Raw genomic sequence first — 17,500 nt, 5'->3', positions numbered from 1 at the left:
AGGAGCCAGAGCTGGATGGGGCCTTTCAGGTCATCTGGCCCAAGGAGGGCTGTACAAAGGAGAAGTGGCAGAAGCCAAATTCAAAGCCAGGCCCTCCAAGGAGCCTAGGAACTGTGATCAGGCCTGGAGAAGGGATAGAAGCAGGACCTGTGGAGGGAGGAATTGGGAAGGAAGAGGCAGGGAGAGGGTCCTTAGAGATGAGGGTAGCAGGATAGAAGGGGCCACCACCCACCAAAGCCCCAGAGGGATGGACGGGATGCCAGGGCAACCGTGTCTCTGGTACTGAGGGGTCCCATCTCTTCCCCCCAGGTCATCAGGATTCAGCCCAATGGGGGAGTATTTATAAACTCCATCTACACACAGTTACCCATCTCTGCAGGTAGGTGTGCCTGGAATTATGGGGCGCCCCTGAGAGCCAAAGTAGTTTTGGCTGGCAGCCCCAAGGCCTCTGACCCTCCCACCCCCCGCATACTGTAACTTGGTCACAGTCCGCACTTCAGGGAGGTTGCTTTACACTTGGCCTTGGATCAGATTGTTCTGGGGAAGCTGAGCCGCCTGGCACTTCTCCCTCTTGGAAAGAGGGGTTTCGGTCTGGCTGAGGTCCCCCATAGTGAGGACCTGACCTCCCTGGGGCGCTCTGCCAGTCAGTCCTCAGCCAGCAGCTGGTGTGAGTTCACTCAGGTCACATGAACCTGCCCATCCAAGCTTCGCTCTCTGAGGTGAGGAGACATGGAAGACAGCAGACCTGGGTGAGCATCCCTGGGCTCAGCCTCTGAGGAGCTTCATGACTTGGGATCTCTGATGGTGACCCCCAAGGTGCCTCCCTTCCTCAAGAGCCTAGAGCCCTGCTGCAGATGAGGGAGCCGCACCTCATCCTAGCAACCCGAAGCAGAGGATTTAGGGACTGCTAAAGACCATCTGGGCCAACTCCCTTATTTTATAGAGAGGGAGGGCCTTGTGTGAGGTCACCAGCACCAGTGGGCATGGGCCTTAACAACTCCCCAGTCACTGCTCCCTTAAAAAGTCTGAGAGCAAGTTCTGGAGCCCTATTGGAAGGGAGCAGGCCTGGTGAGGACACAGGAGGACTGCCCCACGCCCCCTTAACCATTGACTTCACCCCTGACTGTGAACCGCAAATCATCCAGAAGGCTAGGTTCTAGGGAGAGTGACTCCTCAGGTCACCCAACTCTGGAGCCATTAAGTGGACCCCAGAGCTCTGGAGAGACCCTGCCTCTGGATAGGACCTTCACATTCTAAACAAACATCTTGACTGATGCTCGGCAGTGTGTGTGTGCGTGTGTATGAATTTCTGTGTGTGCATATGTGTGCAGGTATGTGTATGTGCGCGTGTGTGCATGTGTGCATGTGTGCATTGTGTGTGCATGCACGTGTATGCATGTGTGTATATGCAAGTGTATGTGCACTGTGTGCATGTGTATGTGTGTGTATGCGTGTATGTGTGCATGCGTGCAAGGCTGGTTCTCAGCATGGTCAGTGCCTACCTCCCTCCTTCCCTTCTTCTGTCCCACTGACTCTATCCCCCTTCCCCCTCTGTGTCTGTAGCCAACATCACCATGTTCCAGCCCTCGACTCACTTCCTCTTGGTCCATGCTGCCTTTGGCCTGCTCTTACAGATACAACTGGTGCCTCTCATGCAGCTGTCTGTGCGGCTGGATCCCTCCTTCCGGGGCCAGATGTGTGGTGAGGTCCTGCTGCCCGAGGGATTGGCTGAGGGAGAGGCAGACTGCCATGAGCCCCAAACCCAGACAGAGAGATCATCACTCCTTCCCCCTGCCATGGCCTGAGCACCTCTGTTGTGCCAGCCTCTTGTTCCCCTGGCGGGGGTGACCTAAGATAGGCAGTCTCTCTTTGGAGCTCCCACTCGCTGGCCAGAGAGGGAGCAGGGTCCATGTGTCAGGGACCTCCAGGGAGGTGTTTCCCTCCTGGGAAGAGTTTATTCTGAGACCCCCTCTCCATCCTCTCAGGTCTCTGTGGAAACTTCAACCAGAACCAGGCAGATGATTTTGCAGCTGTCAGTGGAGTGGTGGAAGGGACAGGAGCAGCCTTTGCCAACACTTGGAAGACTCAGGCCGACTGTGCCAACATCAAAAACAGCTTTGAGAACCCGTGCTCTCTCAGTGTAGAAAATGGTAACAGCCTTGGGTGTTGCCTCTTACAAGGAGGTTCTTTGGGGAGGGCCTGGACAGGGTGGAGAAGATGCCAGGGACTGGAAGGGCACTGGGAACTGGGAGGGCACTGGGGACCACCTTGAGAGAAGGGACCAGAGGTACTGGAAGCATTTGGAGAAGGGTGGCTGAGGAGAGCAAGACTGTGGATGGATCTGTGGGAAAAGGATGCCCCTTCCCTCTGCATTTGGTTAGTCTGTGGTTCCCCTGGGGAGTGTATATGTGTGTGTGTGGGGGGGCTGCTCCTGCATCCTGGTGCTCACTCTCACAGTGTAGGGGCAGCATCAATTGCCCTGTGTGTGTGGGGGGGGGATGGCCTGTGCTTGCTCTGGAGGCCTGGCCCCGCAGGGAGAGGATGGCCAAGTGGTCTCCACCTCCTGCCTCCCCAGAAAACTATGCCCAGCACTGGTGCTCTCTGCTCATGGACTCTGGTGGTGCCTTCTCCCAATGCCATGTGTTCGTAAACCCTGAGCCTTACCACAAGGTGAGAGAAGCTGGAGAGTCCCTTCTGTCCAGTCCTGGCCCAGGTCTCGGCACTGGCCCCAGGAGGCTGAGCTCAGGGCAGGCCCGTCTCTCTTCTAGGGTCTGTGCCACTTGCAGAGCCTTGCTGTGGCAGACCCCAAGGGCAGGGGCAGAGTATTGGGCACAGGGCACTCCTGGGCAGCAGGAAGTCTAAACCAAGCAAATATCTGTAAATGAAGGCTGTGCCTCTCTCCACCCTGCCAAGTTCCTGGTGCCCTTGTGGCAAGCCCTCTTCTCTCCTGTCCTTTGTCAGTGCTGGTGGGGTGGCCAGACCTGGGCCCCTAGATGCCTGCCTTCTCTTAGTGAGTGAGGAGTGCAAGGTCTTGTTCCACCTATCTAAAGTATATGGAAGGAAGGAAGGGAGGGAGGAAGGGAGGCAGGAAGAGAGGGAGGGAAGGAAGAAGGGAGGGAGGGAGAAAAATCAGAGGAAGGAAAGAAGGGAGAGAGGGAGGGAGGGAGAGCTGCGTGTGCTACAGGGAGGATCCTGTAGTCAGGGAGTTCCAGAGAGTAGACTGGACCGCCCATAAGGGGCTGGGGTTCCTGGGGCCACTGAGGGCCTTTTCTGCTCCCCAGAACTGCATGTTTGACACGTGCAACTGTGAGAAGAGTGAGGATTGTCTGTGTGCAGCGCTGTCCTCCTATGTTCAAGCCTGTGCTGCCCAGGGAGTGCTGTTGAGCGACTGGAGGGCCGGGGTCTGCAGTAAGTGAGCAGGGGGAGTGTAGAGTTGGCATTTGTGTGGCTGCTCAAGATTTGACAAGCGTTGTAGAGATGTCACCTCATGTGATTCTCAGAACAACTCTGGGAGGCAGGGGATATGATCATTCCCATTTCACAGATGGGAAAGCTGAGACTGAGAGAGGTCACACAGTCAGTAAGTGTCAGACCAGGACTTAAACTCACGTCCTCCTGAATACTTTACGACCCCAGCAGCCTCACAACAACTCACGTCTCCATCGAGCGTGGAGCTCTGCCCAGCACGTTCCTAATGGGCAGCTCTGTGGTGGGGGTAGGGGTTGCTTGTAGGTCCATCATTCCCCTCATTTTACAGATGAAGAAACAGAGACTCAGAAAAGGAGAGCAGCTTGTCCTGGGAGTTTCAAGAGGGACCTTAGCTGCCTTCCAGCCCAATCTCCTAATTTTACAAATGGGGAAATTGAGGCCCAGAGGGAGGATGAACTCAACTTCTGAGCCCTTCCAGTGACCAAGAACTGAGAAAAACTGGAAACCAGCATGGATGGAGGGGCAGATCTCCTGGGGGAACCTGTGTGCCCCGCCATTCACTTACACACACACACTCATACTCAAGCACCACCCACATAATACACTCAGACACACTCCACTCTCACACCCAGTGCACACTGCACACTCACACTGAGACAGGAAGGACACACTACTCTTACACATGTACGCATTCACACATACATTCATATTCCACTTATACACATAAGCACAGTTACACACTCAGATATGCACTCTACACACACTAAGACTCAGACACACTGCTCTTACACACATACACATAGTCATGCACACTCACAATACACACTCACGTACAGACACCACTCATACACATACACACACCACTTTCACACACAGTCACACACATTCATACATATACACACACCTCACATGTATTCATACACACTCACACATACACAGCTATACACACACACACTCACATGCAGTTTCCCTCTTACAAACAAGGAAACTGAGGCTCAGAGAAGAGTGAAGGGATTTGGTCAGGGCCCACAGCTCAGATCTTTGCTCATTCCAAGTCCAGAGAGCTAGAACCAGAACCACGCTAGATCAGGAAGCAATGTCAGGGAGCAAGGAGGTTTCAGGCAGAGCCTTGGTGTTGTAAGAAATGACCTAGGAAAGCTATCTAGGAGTTAAAGGGGGTGCTTCAGCTTGGAGTGAGCTCCCCGTTCCCTTCTTCCAAAGGCTAGATGGGTCCTAGTTGGGGCCGTGTCAGGACCTTGGAGGTCCCTGCCATCTTGGAGACTTTGGGATCCTCTGACTATCCCATGTCTTATGAAGGCCATGGTTCTGATCTCCTGGGAAGCCCTTTGGGAGGTCGGGCAGGCGGCTAAGGCTGCTGTGAGCCCAGAAGAGGTCGGATTTGGAGAGAGTGGGAGACTTAGGGAGGCCTAGGTCACAATTCTGGCTTTGATATCTATTTGCTGTGTGACCTTTTCCTTCTGGGGTTCTCAGAATTATAGTATGGAGCGCTAGAAAGGTTTGAAGAGGGCATCTGGCCCAACCATATGCCTTTATAGATAGAGGAAACAGAGACCAGGATGGCAGAGCTACTTACCCAGGCTTACAATTAGTTACAAAGACAACAAGCAAACTTAGAACCCGGAGCTCTTTGCTCTGCATCCCACTGGCTCATCTTTAAAAAGGGAAGGGCTTTGCTCCTTTGTGATATGGGACAGGGAGTTAGGCAGGGGGGGACCAGATCCCGCAGGGGCCCCTTAGGCAGGGGAGGGACCAGAGCCTCCAGTTCCCTGTCTGGCCCCATGTTTCTCAGGTCCGCTTTTCTCCCCCTTCAGCCAAGTACATGGACAACTGCCCAAGTTCCCTGAGCTATAGCTACATGGTGGAGTCATGCCAGCCAACCTGCCGGTCCCTAAGTGAGCCCGACGTCACCTGCAGCATCCAGTTCACTCCTGTAGATGGCTGCATCTGCCCCAATGGCACCTACCTCAATGATGCGGGGCAGTGTGTGCCTGCCACCCAATGTCCCTGCTACTACAAGGGCACCATGGTGGCCCTGGGAGAGACTGTCCAGGAGAATGGTGTAGTGTGGTGAGAAGATGGGAGCAGGGCCCTGGGAGTGCCTGGAGGCGGGGGGGAGCACTGAGGTGCCATGGTCAGTGATGTGGCCCCAGGTTTGATCTCCTTGGAGCCCACAGAAGCCCCCAGGGGCACCTGGGGAGCAGGGAAGGAATTTGCCCTGGGTCATGCAGCAAGCAAGTATAAGAGGGAGGAATTGAACCGAGATCTTGTGACTCCCAGACTCGGACCTACTGATCCTCCTTGTAGCTTGAGCAGTCCCACGGGTGAATGAGTGCCTCCCAAGCCCCTGCGCTGTCCTGACTCAGGTCCCTCCTTGAAGAGTCCTTGGGGAGGGACTGGCCACCAGAGCAGGGGCTTGCGAAGGTCAACTGGCCACCAAGCATTTATGAAGCACCTACTGTGTACCAAACCCTGAGTCAGGTGCTGAGCACACAAAACCAGACTGCCTTCCAAGAGCATTCTAATAGGGGACACATGTCCATCCATCTGTAGACACCAAAAATATCCAGATCCTTCCAGATCATGGTGGTAGTGGGGAGGCATTGGCATCTGGAGAGAGGCTCAGAAAACTTTTCCCACAGAAAATAGCACTTTGACAGTTTTGAAGAAAACAAAGGATTTTAAAGAGGCAGAGGGGGAAGTGGGAATGGGTCCAGGCTAAGGGGCAGCCTGCGCAAAGTCTCAGAGGCAAGAGATGATGTGTCTCATGTAAGGAAAAGCAAGATAGCTGTTGGCTGGACCACACAGTGCAGAGAAGGGGATGATGGAGAACAGCGTTGGGAAGATAAGTTGGTTTTAAAAGCTAAAGAGGAATGTTTTACTTATTCTGTAGGTGATAGGAAGCAACAGGGGCTTATTGAGGGAAGGGGCGATATAGGAAGATCACTTTGGCAGCTAAGTGGAGGGTGAAGGCAGGGAGGCTAATTAGGAAGCTATTACAAGAGTCCAGGAATGAGGTGACCTTGGGTATATGAGATACCATGAAAGTAGAAATGGCTCAGATTTGGTGGCAGTGGATTAGATACAGAGTGGTGGGATGATGCCCACCTCATGAGTTGAGTGTAGGGAGGATGGCGGTGCCCTCAGCAGCAATAGGAGAGTGCGGGAAAGTGGAGGGTCTGAGCACCATGCCGGACGGTTGAGTTGGAGGTGCCTAGAGGACATCCAGTCAGATACACGAGATGCCTGGAGATTCAGGTGTAGCACTGTTGATATTTCCTTCTGCCTATAGTTCTTGCACCAACGGGAAACTGAATTGCTTTGGAGACATGGATCCAAACCCAGGTACCAGCTTTCCTTTCCTACTCCTGCTCCCTGCTCCCTCCTGCCAGCTAGAGCTGCCCCTGGGGGTTGTGGGGCACCCACCAGGGTTTTCTGGAAGAAGATACCGAGTAGTAATGTAAACCTTGGACTGGACTGGAGCCTCTTTTGGGGCCTGAGGACCTTCCTGCATGGCAGGCCAGGTCCAGCTGTGCCCCATGTCTGGCCCAGGGTCAGGCAGCTGTGGGTGTGAAGGAGCAGAGCCTTGAGGGCCCACTTCACCCCATTCTCCTCCTCCACCTCCTCAGTCTGCCTGGCTCCCATGATCTACTTGGACTGCAGCAATGCCTCAGCGGAAGCCTCAGGGGTCCAGTGCCACAAGAGCTGTGATACTCTCGACGTGGCCTGTGTGAGTAGAGTGGCCTGCCTGGGCCGGATACAGCTAAGAGTGCTGAGACCTGTCTCTGGGAGCTCTGGGATGTCACTATGGGGTGTGACCAGTCAATCACACACCAGCCAGAAGCTCCTGGAGGAGGCAAAGCTTAGGGGTCTGGTTTTCTGTCTTTACAAAAACCTGAGTTTATGTTACAAGGGGATTGCCTGTGATCAATGCCTGGGCAGCCCCATTCCTCTTGAGCCTCTGCCCAGTGGGGAGTGGTCCATGGAGGGCTCCAGGCTTCCCTGGCTCACTCCATATGGCCCTGGTTAGATGAGGTGGGCAAGGCCTCTCAGGTTATCAGAGTGACTGGACTGCTGGCAGCCCCGGCTAAGTCTCCTTTGGGGCCACAACTCTATGGGACAGGTCCAACAGGGTCACATGTGGTACCTAGCAAATGCTGTCACCAAGCAGTCCACTTGCTGTCTTCTTTTGAACAGTACAACACCCAGTGTGTGTCCGGCTGTGTCTGTCCCAGCGGTCTGGTGATGGATGGAGTTAATGGCTGCGTTAAGGAGGAAGCCTGCCCTTGCGTTCACAATGGCGTCTCCTACAAATCAGGGGAAACCATCCAAGTGGACTGTAATACCTGGTAAGTGGGTGTGGGCAGAATAAGACATAAGAGCTCGGAGTGGCTGAGCATGGGGGTGGGGGTAGAGAGGGCAGGAGGGGACTGAGAGATCATTGAGTCCAACCTTCTGGATGACCCAGAGAGGGTCACCCAACTAGAGTCTGAGGCAGGTCTTCCTGACCACAACAAGATCCATACAAGGTCCACCTGTGTTGCCCTCATCATGAGGGAGAACCAGAGGCCCGGGTGGCTCAGGGCACAGTGGGCAGAGTGGGAGGCCTGGGGACCAAGTGCTAGGAACACCACAGAGGGATGTTCGTTCAGGTATGGGTCAGAGGTGATGCCTGTAAAGTTCTGCCCAGCTTGTGATGCTGAGATTCTCTGGGGCCGAGGTCCTTGACCAAGAGTCAGATGCCACTTGACAGGAGCCAAGAGGTCACCACCATAGAGAAGTGAGGGTCAACTCTGGTTGCGAACCTGCCACCTTCCAGCTTACCTGGCCACCAGCCAACCCATAATAACCACCCTCCCTATCTCCCGACAGCACCAACATCTATAGAGCACTTTCCTCCCAGTGAAGGAGGTAGGACAAGAATGATCACCATTTTACAGATGAGGAAAGCAAGGTCCAGACTAATTTAATGACTTTCCCTGGGTCATCCAGGTTGCATGTGGTAGAGATGGACAAGAATTCAGGATCCAGCAGGGAGAGGCGGGTTTAGCCTGGGGGGCCACCATGGGTGTCAGAGAAGGCAAAGCAGAAGCATCCTCCAAAAGCATGGCGAGGGAGTGCTGGAGGGTCCCATGAGCAGGCTCAAAGAGCAGGCACCAGGGAATAAGCTGTTCTCTTTCAAATTCTTGCTTCTCAGCATCTGCAAGAGCCGGAGGTGGGAATGCAGTCAAACCCCATGCCTGGGCACATGCACAGTCTACGGAGATGGGCATTTCCTCACCTTTGACAGCAACTCCTACAACTTTGAAGGGAATTGCGAGTACACCCTGGCCCAGGTGGGCTCCTCTGCTTTCCTCCTCCCCTGTCCATGGTGGCCCAAGCACAGCCCTCAGAGCTTGTCACTCCTTCTCTCTTCTCCCAGGACTACTGTGGGGGGAGCAACATCACAAAAGGGACCTTCCGGGTGATCACAGAGAACATCCCTTGTGGTACCACTGGCGTCACCTGTTCCAAGGCCATCAAAGTGTTTCTCAAGGTGAGTGGAGCAGCCCCAGTCATCCGAGCCTGAGACGAAGGCTTTCTATCCCCTCTTGTCCAGCAGGATTTCCCTCTATGGTATCCCAGGGTCTGCCCCAACCCCCTTCAGGGAGGAAGTGGGATGACCATTCCAGCTTGGGCCAATCCTGAATGTGGGGAAGGCTTTGTTGGTCTTAGACGATCCAGTGGGTTACAGATCTTGGTGACTCAGGAGCTCCCCCAGTAACCACCCTGCCACTTCATGCTGGGCAGCTCTCCTGTGTGCCCCAACTTCAGCCTGTTAGTAGGTGTTCCCCCCGCACTAGACACCCTCCAGGTCATGCTTTCCTGGCTTTCAGCCTCATTTGACCTGTTTGAACTGCCTCTGCCCCCAATGAACTCAGGGACCAAGCAGATCAGGGCTGGTCCACCTTTCATGGATTACTGACCAAGGCAATGACTGCTCAGATACCTTCAGATGACTACATGTACCTAGGGTGCTTCCCAGGCTCTCACTTCTAGCTGAGGAAAAAGTCTAAAGTCCAACCAATAATAGCCAGACTGCTGGGTGGTCAGTGCTGCCTCCCTCCCTCCCTGGGAAGACTATGGGGGAGAATGAACTCCTGGGTTAGGAGAGCTGAAGGGAAAGCCTATGGCTCAGGTGCTAACTCAAATGCCCTCCACCTTCCTCCTTTTCTAGGAAACTGAACTGATATTCAATGAGGGCCATGTGAAAGTGGTGAAGAGAGGCCCAGGTGAGGAGGTCCTGTACAAGATCTACTCCAGAGGCATCTACCTGGTCCTGGAGACCCAAGTGGGACTGGTTCTGATGTGGGACCGGAAAACCAGCATCTTTATTAAGCTAGACCAGCATTATAAGGTCAGGCCTGACCACGAGCGGGGGGAGGGAGATCTTAGTGGAAGGGGCCCCTTGGTCCCCCCTGGGCTGCCTCTTACACATCTTTGGTGTCCTGGTGCATGGTGGTGATGCTACCTGGAGCCAGCTCTGTGGCCCCTCTCTGGGCCTCCATTTCCCACTCTGTAAATGCTCCCATTGTATACTTCATGGACCTGTTGTGAGGAAGGTTACAGAAACATGAGCCCTGCTCTCTGAGCTTGGGCTCTTCCCTTGAATGAGGGTAGCAGTATTTACACAATCTGCCCACCAGAGGGTGTCACCCAGCCCCCTCTGCCCACCAAGGGTCACACCCATAGATCTCCATCCCCTGGACTTCCAGGGTGAGTGGATTCTCTGGTGGATGGAGGTCCCAACCTTCCATCCCAGGGAGTGGACGGTCAGCCTGGAGCTGAGTGAGGCAGATCTGTCTGACTCCAGGCCCTTGTAGCCTGGTGGGCTCCTGCACCCAGTTGAGAGCCTAGGAGAACACTGTCCTCCACAGAGGCCTCCTTCACTAGGTGGAATACACCCACTTGGGATGGCAGTTCTACAGCATTCTTGCTGAGTGCAGGGTGTGGTTCTTGGTTCAGGACGTCTGGTGGGGAGGCAGGGCACCTGCTCCCGTGAGGGTTCTGAGCCTGCTCTCTGGGTTTCTGTGGGCAGGGGAAGGTCTGCGGTCTCTGCGGGAACTATGATGACAACAGCGTCAATGACTTCACCACCAGGAGCCTCTCGGTGGTGGGCGATGTGCAGGAGTTTGGTAACAGCTGGAAAATCTCCCCATCCTGCCCGGACGCTGTCTCTATCAGGGACCCTTGCACCGCCAACCCTTACCGCAAGGCCTGGGCCCAGAAGCAGTGCAGCATCATCAACAGTGCTGTCTTTGCCACCTGCCACTCTCAGGTACTTCCAGGGAGTGCCAGGGGTCAATCCTTCAGGGCAGGTGCCTGACTCTACAGCTGGAGCCCAAGGGGAAGGGCCTTGCTTGCCTCCTTCCTGCTGATGTACCCTGGCCAGCCCACACTCCCCGAGTTGGCGAGCCTTGCCCTGGACTGGCCCAATTCAACCAACATCAGCTGCCTACTGTGTACCAGGCATGGTACTAGGGATGCAAAAATAAAAATGACCCAGCTCTGCCCTCCAGAGGCTCATAGTCTCCTGGAGGATATGAGTTAACCACAAGAACAGTACAAGGAATTCAGAGAAAGGTGCCCCCATCTGAGCCTGGAGGGAAGACAAAGCTTCAGGTTAACTTCTGCCTACTCCCAGGGCCCCCTCCCAGCCTCCCCTTCTCTGCACATCAATCAGGCTGAGATTCCTGTGGTTACTCTCCTGCTCCCAATCCTCCAGTGGCTCCCTTTGCTTCCTAAACACACCCTCATCTTGATTCCCTTGATTTCCTTCGCTCCTTGTTCTTGTCCTGCCCTCTGTGGTACCTGTGCCGTGGCTTACATTACCTCCTGAACTGGCACATATATGCTGCATGCCCCTTTTGTTTTGGGTCCCCACCTAACATGAGGCAATAACACCCATACTTAGGTGTGCCCTGGCCTAGTGGAGAGTGTGTAGAGAGCTGTGGGTTTGATTTGTCTCTGGTATTTACAAGTTGTGTGACTCTCAGTGTCCCTGGGGAGCCTCAGTAGTCCAATCTGTAAAATGGAAATAATAGCCCTGGTATCCCTGACCTCCTGCTATTTTGGGGGTTCCCATGACAGTAGTGGCACATCTCAAAGCTTTGTAGAAGTGTCAGCCTGGAGATATTGGAATGGAGAGGAATGCAGTCAGCCTCACCAATCCTGAGAAGTGCTACTATGCGCCAGGCCCCCAGGAAGACCAAGCCCTTTTCTTTTCCCTGAGTGCACAGTGGGGTCTCCCTCTCAGGGCCATAGCTGCTGGGACTTTTTGGACAGTTTGTGCTGGACCTAGGACTGGAGTCAGGGCCTAATCTTCAGGTGGGGAGAGCATTAGCCTTGAAGCCTGATCAGTCTTAGGTTCAATTGAACCTTTCCAGCTAAAGCAGTACGTCCCTATTAAGTCCCTGCTGCCTGTAGGGCCTAGACAGTAAGGGCAAGGGCTGGGCAGGGAGAGCCCAGGTCACAGAATCTAGGCTGGGTCAGCCAACCAGTGTTTGAGAGCTGTTGCCATGTGCAAAGCCTTGGGCTGTGATCTGGGATCAGAGAGAATATGGCCCAGTCTCTGTCTATTAGGAGCTTTTGCTGCCCAGAACAGAGAGTGGAGGGGCAGGGAGAGCATAAGAGGCCAGAGTGGGGCTCGGCCCTTCAGCTCTCCTTCCCTTTCAGGTGGACTCCACCAAATACTATGAGGCCTGTGTGTTGGATGCATGTGCCTGTGACTCTGGTGGAGACTGCGAGTGCTTCTGTACAGCGGTGGCAGCCTATGCGCAGGCCTGCAATGACGTGGGCGTCTGTGTCTCCTGGAGAAAGCCAGATATTTGTCGTGAGTTGACGGTGCATCTGTCAGGACCTTCTTTCTGACACACTGAGGTGGGGGGATGGGGCAGAGCGTGCACACCCTGACCTGCTCTGACAACCCACATGTGTGTGCCTACCCCAGGCACTTTAAAAGGCGGGCACCCTCATTCTATCAGACAAATCTTCTGTGGAGTCTGGTTGTATACCAGGCCCTGTGTGCCAGGCACCGGAGAGACAGAAGCAGAACCAGAGGAGCTCTCAGCTGGGAGTGGGTAGGCCACACACTCAACTGACTGTTACAGAGGATAGCAGACAAGGGTAGAGTCTAGGCAGAGGTCCGGGTAGCGGCCAGGTAAGGCTTCCCACAGGCAGTGAGTGGCTAGAATTGAGCTTTGAAGAATGAATAGTAGTCCCTCAGGTGAAGCAGGGAAGTGAGATATTACAGGCATAGGGTCCTGCCTGAGGAAGAGGATGCACAGGGTGGACAGATTTAGGATAGAAGCATGATCTCCTCCCATGACTTCTAGGAATTCAGGAGAATGATTGGTCTGGGGACTAGTCTTGCTAGCCAGGCTTCTGCCCTCTTGGTGTTGGGGCCACAAGAAGCAGGGAAATCCTCCTCTTCTCCCCTTCCCACTCCTCTTTCCTTGCCCTCAGCCTTGTTCTGTGACTTCTACAACCCCCATGGAGAGTGTGACTGGCACTACCAGCCATGTGGAGCACCTTGTCTGAAGACGTGTCGCAACCCAAGTGGGCAGTGCTTGATGAACTTACCTGGATTAGAAGGTATGTCTGGCTCTGAGAGTTTAAGTTTGAGCCCCAAAGAGGAAAATGAAAAGCCCAGGACCGGGGACAGCTCACTGTAGATGGGTAGGATGCAGGGACAGTTTATTCCTTTAGTTTCTGATCTGCTCTCCTCTCCTTCATTCAATCAATAATCAATCATTAGAGGCTTCCTATACTCCAAGTACTGTGCTAAGTTCTAGGGATACATAGAAAGGCCAAGACAGTACTTGGCCACAAAGCACTCACATGTTAAAGGACACAATATGGTACCTACATGTACAATGTAAATGGAAGGAAATCTCAGAGAGATGGGCTCTGGCAGCTGGGGAGACCAGGAGCTGAATCTCCAAGGAGGCCAGGAAAGCTAAGAGGTGAAAGGGAGGTGGGAGAACATCTCAGGAATGGAGGACAGAGATAGGAAATAGTGTCATATACAAGAACCAGCCAGGAGACCGGTGTAACTGGGTCATCAACGAGGACATGTTGGGGAGCAAGGGAGAAGACTACTGGTTAGGAAGGGCTTTGAATACCAAATAGAGCATTTTGTATTTGCTCCTGGAGATGAGAGAGAACTACTGGAGATTGTTCAGGAATGGGGTGACATGGTTAAGATGTACACTCTAGGAAAGCCACTTTGGTGGCTGAATGGAGGATGGACTAGAGTGGGGAGAGATTTGAGGCAGAGAGACCTCACAGCAGATATTATAAGAATCAAGGAGGGAGGAGATGAGGGTCTGCACCAAGATAGGGGCAGCATCAGAGGAGAGAAAGGGGAGTATTGGAGACATACTTCAGAGGTGCTGCAGATGAAACTGACAGGTCTTGGCACCATCTTGGAGAGTGAGGAGTCCCCAATTATGAGCCTGAGGGACTGGGAAGATGGCAGTGCCCTTGACAACAATTGGGAAGTTCAGAATGACAAGGTTTGGGGGGGTGGTGGGGAACATAATGACTTTCTCTTTGGAAATGGGGAGTTTTAGGTACCTATAGGACTGACAGTTTGAAGTGTCTAACGGGCATAGTTGGTGATGAAGGACTAGAACTCAGAAAAGATATCGGGTCTGGGTTAACGAAGAGGAGAGGGAGAGGTGGAGACCGCAGCAGGATAGCGACCAAGAATTTCTGAGTCAGGGATCGGGACTGTATTTGCCCTGATAAGAAATGTGGCAATGTAAACTTGGCAAGAATTAAATGTAACTGGTGTGGTGGAGAAAAACCAGCTAAAGCCAAGATGCTGAAAGCTGGCAATTCTGAAATCAGAAAGACCCTCTGTGAGAAGAGCCAAGGTGATTTAATACTAGTGAGTGACAGTGGAAAGTGGGCCAGGAGATCTGCATGTAATGTGTGCAGTCCTCTCAAGTATGCTAAGCTAGAGAAAAGGACAGGATGTAGTGGAGGTGTTAGTGAAGGAGAAAATGTGGAGTATATTGAATGAGAAGAATCTGATAGAGAATATAATGAGTTTGGTAGGAAAAAGAAAAAGTAGAGAGCGAAGGCAGTTGGACCCACCTGTGTCTCAAAAGAAGTTGAAGATAAAGAATCAGAGGGAGGAGAAGTGGATGAGGATGATTTCTCCAAATATAAATTGAATGAGATGATTCAGATCTATCTTGACGCCAGTGAAGAAGAAAATGGTCATAAAAAGAAATCCCACAGGAGAAGTCGCTCTAAGTCCCAGCTTTCCCACTTCTGACCTTCCTTGCGCTCACCCTCCTGCTCAAGCTCACGGTCTAGGTCCAAGTAAAGGGGTCCAGGTCAAGGGGAACATGAGGTCAAATGTCAGTATCTAATTTCTTTATTTACACATTTTGGTTTTCCTTATTTGAATGAAGGCTTCAAATGTATTTTGAGGAGTTCATCTCAGATAACAAGTGATTTCCTTTAGAGAATGTATTTCTCTCAATTCACTTTTTAATCTATTAATGTGGTTTTTATGCAGCCCTTCTCCCAAATTAAGATTTAAAATGAGACTTCCTTTTGAGATATGGTTTTGTGTATTTTAACTCTGTACCCACTTTAGTGAAATAACTTAGCTGGAAAGAGAATACATATCAAATATCAAATGTGGGATTGTGGAACTTTCATACACATTTAAAATCACTTATATCACTTACATACACACACATATATTGCATACATACATATCTATACTTATTGATTCATGTCCAAGACACATTTGGTCATGCCCCCCCCCCCCAATTCTGAGAAACATTAAATTGATTAACATGATTAGATTAACGTGTTTTGGGGCAACCAAAATGGCACAGTGGATAAGGTTCTTTACCTAGAACCAGTCAGGAAGACCTGAGTTTGAATCTGACTTCAGACATCAACTGAGTTACCATTTGCAAGTCACTTAATAGATGCCTGCCTCAGTTTCCTCATCTGCAAAATGGGGAAATAACAGTACTTCCCAGGGTAATTGTGAGGATCAGATGAGATGACCATTGCAAAGCACTTAGAATGTCTGGAACACTGTAAGCACTGTATCCATGTTAGTAGTTGTTATTGTCTTTATTTTGCCTTCCTTTGTATCATTCAGCACAGAACCTAATGCACAGTAGGATATGCACACAGTATATAAACGTTTCTTCCCTTCCCGAAGCCCCATTTTTGGATTCTTCTTGAAGGCTGAAATAGGTGGGGTGGAAACCATATCTGATAAGAATCTTAAATTAAGCCACTACTGATGAAAGCATTTTTAAGTTTTGTGCTGATGTTTCTGGAAAATGAAAAGGTCAGATTCAAGCTGCTAAGATGTGGAAGTGCTATTAGAGTGTCTGTCTGTCTGCAACTCGTCTGAAGCCACTTGTGATTCACTCTAGACTGTGTTGAGAATAACAGACCTTCGGGACTTCCCAACCTGGGTCTTGCTCTGAGGGAGGATGGAGAATTTTTAAAGCTTTGGCCAGATAGGAAGTGTGTTAGATTCTTTGACTTTCACCATACTTAACCCTAGAGCAGTTACAGTCTCTTTAGTTGTCGTTCCTTCAAATGCCAGTCATTCTTTGACTCGCCCGTACTTGAGGTATACTGACTTTTTGGTATGCTTGCATTACAAGTGGTGTGCAGTGAAAACCTGTTGTGTCCAAATCATAGTGAAGGTGAAGGTGAGGATCCCCTGCAGAAAAGCGACTTGGTAGAAAGCAGAAGTGGTTTCCTTGTTTCCCTGCTTTGTGCTGTCTCTGGAAGTCTTGGTACCTGAGTCTAGCTTTCATTTTGTAATGCCCAGGTAGGATGACATCCTTACAGGACTGGTTTTACTGGTATTGAATGATGGATTTGGTGGTGTAGATTTTCCCGGAGTCTTTCCCTAACTTCTATGATGGGAGAAGAAATTTCAGGTGGAAAATGATCAATGCCCTAAATATACATCCTTTATTTCTTTCAAGTAATCTGTGAAGGAATTCCCTTTGAATGGGGTTAGAGAACTAGGGATGATGGGGTTCCTCCCAACTCCAAGATTCTGGGAATCTATGAATGATACTTCCAACTTGGTCTGTAGGGACTAGATATTGAGATCCTAAGGTCAGAGACCCTCTGGTTTATGGCTTTTGGAGAAGGAAATGGGATTTATAGTGAGGATTGTGTGGGCAGCAAGGAGGTCTTGTGCGATAGAGCACTGAACCTGGAGTCAGGAAGGTCTGAGTTTCAATCCTTGCTCAGACCCTTACTAGTTGTGTGACACTGGGCAGTCTCTATCTGCCTCAGTTTCCTCAATTCTAAAAATGGGGTAATAATGTCTCCTCTCTCCCAAGGTTGTTGGAAAGGTCAAGCGAGATCCTATTTGTTAAGCACTCAGCACAGTGCCTGACTGTGTATATAGTAAATGGTATATAAAAGTCAGCTGGTCTCCGGATCTGTAGCTAGCGTGGCAGTCATCAAGTCTTTTTTCTGCCTAATCCCCATCCCATGCCCAAGCTTCAGTGTCCTTAGACCTGCAAAAATCGTACACCAAAGATCCTTCAGACACAGATGCCAGGACATGAGGGCCTGACCTTCCAGTTGAATGCACTGGAACCTGTCCCAGTGGGAAAACCAGGGGTGACCTCTGCTCCTCATTGGCCCTCAGAAGTACTGGGGAATGAGGTAGGCAGAGCTCTAGAAAGCCCTTTTCTCTGTACTCCTTGACTGTGTCTTGGGAAGTTCCTGCTGGCCTATTGAGGGAGCTCAGGAGGGACAGCGCTGCCTTATTCCTGACCTATAGAGATTTTTTTTTCCCAGAGGGAAGTTGGAGCTTCCCCATCACCTGGCTGAGTTGGCCAATGGCTTTCCTCACCCCTGATATTCACAAGGCAACTCAGGCTAATTGCCAAGATTAGGAGATGAGCCAGAACTCTGATAGATCCAAAGTCCTGTCTGAACTATGAAAGGATGAGCAGGAGAAAGATCTCTGGAGCTGGGCCAGGTGGTGTGGATG

General features: G+C 51.7%; 1 protein-coding gene and 1 pseudogene across 1 annotated transcript in view; both read left to right on the top strand.

Annotated features, from left to right (window-relative positions):
• The window catches only part of LOC140522555 (uncharacterized), a 58,696-nt gene that overhangs the window by 15,679 nt on the left and 25,517 nt on the right, over positions 1-17,500 (top strand). The window contains exons 15-29 of the mRNA XM_072637957.1: positions 310-379; positions 1,564-1,701; positions 1,986-2,150; positions 2,576-2,670; positions 3,282-3,408; positions 5,262-5,517; positions 6,740-6,792; positions 7,077-7,177; positions 7,645-7,796; positions 8,645-8,783; positions 8,870-8,983; positions 9,665-9,844; positions 10,526-10,765; positions 12,163-12,319; positions 12,952-13,080. Coding sequence (XP_072494058.1) covers positions 310-379; positions 1,564-1,701; positions 1,986-2,150; positions 2,576-2,670; positions 3,282-3,408; positions 5,262-5,517; positions 6,740-6,792; positions 7,077-7,177; positions 7,645-7,796; positions 8,645-8,783; positions 8,870-8,983; positions 9,665-9,844; positions 10,526-10,765; positions 12,163-12,319; positions 12,952-13,080 — 2,116 coding nt within the window. The remainder of the gene's footprint in view (positions 1-309; positions 380-1,563; positions 1,702-1,985; positions 2,151-2,575; positions 2,671-3,281; positions 3,409-5,261; positions 5,518-6,739; positions 6,793-7,076; positions 7,178-7,644; positions 7,797-8,644; positions 8,784-8,869; positions 8,984-9,664; positions 9,845-10,525; positions 10,766-12,162; positions 12,320-12,951; positions 13,081-17,500) is intronic.
• On the top strand, positions 14,192-14,824 carry LOC140524761 (zinc finger Ran-binding domain-containing protein 2 pseudogene; annotated as a pseudogene).

The sequence above is a fragment of the Notamacropus eugenii genome, chromosome 2, assembly GCF_028372415.1.
Source record: "Notamacropus eugenii isolate mMacEug1 chromosome 2, mMacEug1.pri_v2, whole genome shotgun sequence".
Lineage (NCBI taxonomy): Eukaryota > Metazoa > Chordata > Mammalia > Diprotodontia > Macropodidae > Notamacropus > Notamacropus eugenii.
This window is presented reverse-complemented; position numbering and strand designations above follow the sequence as displayed.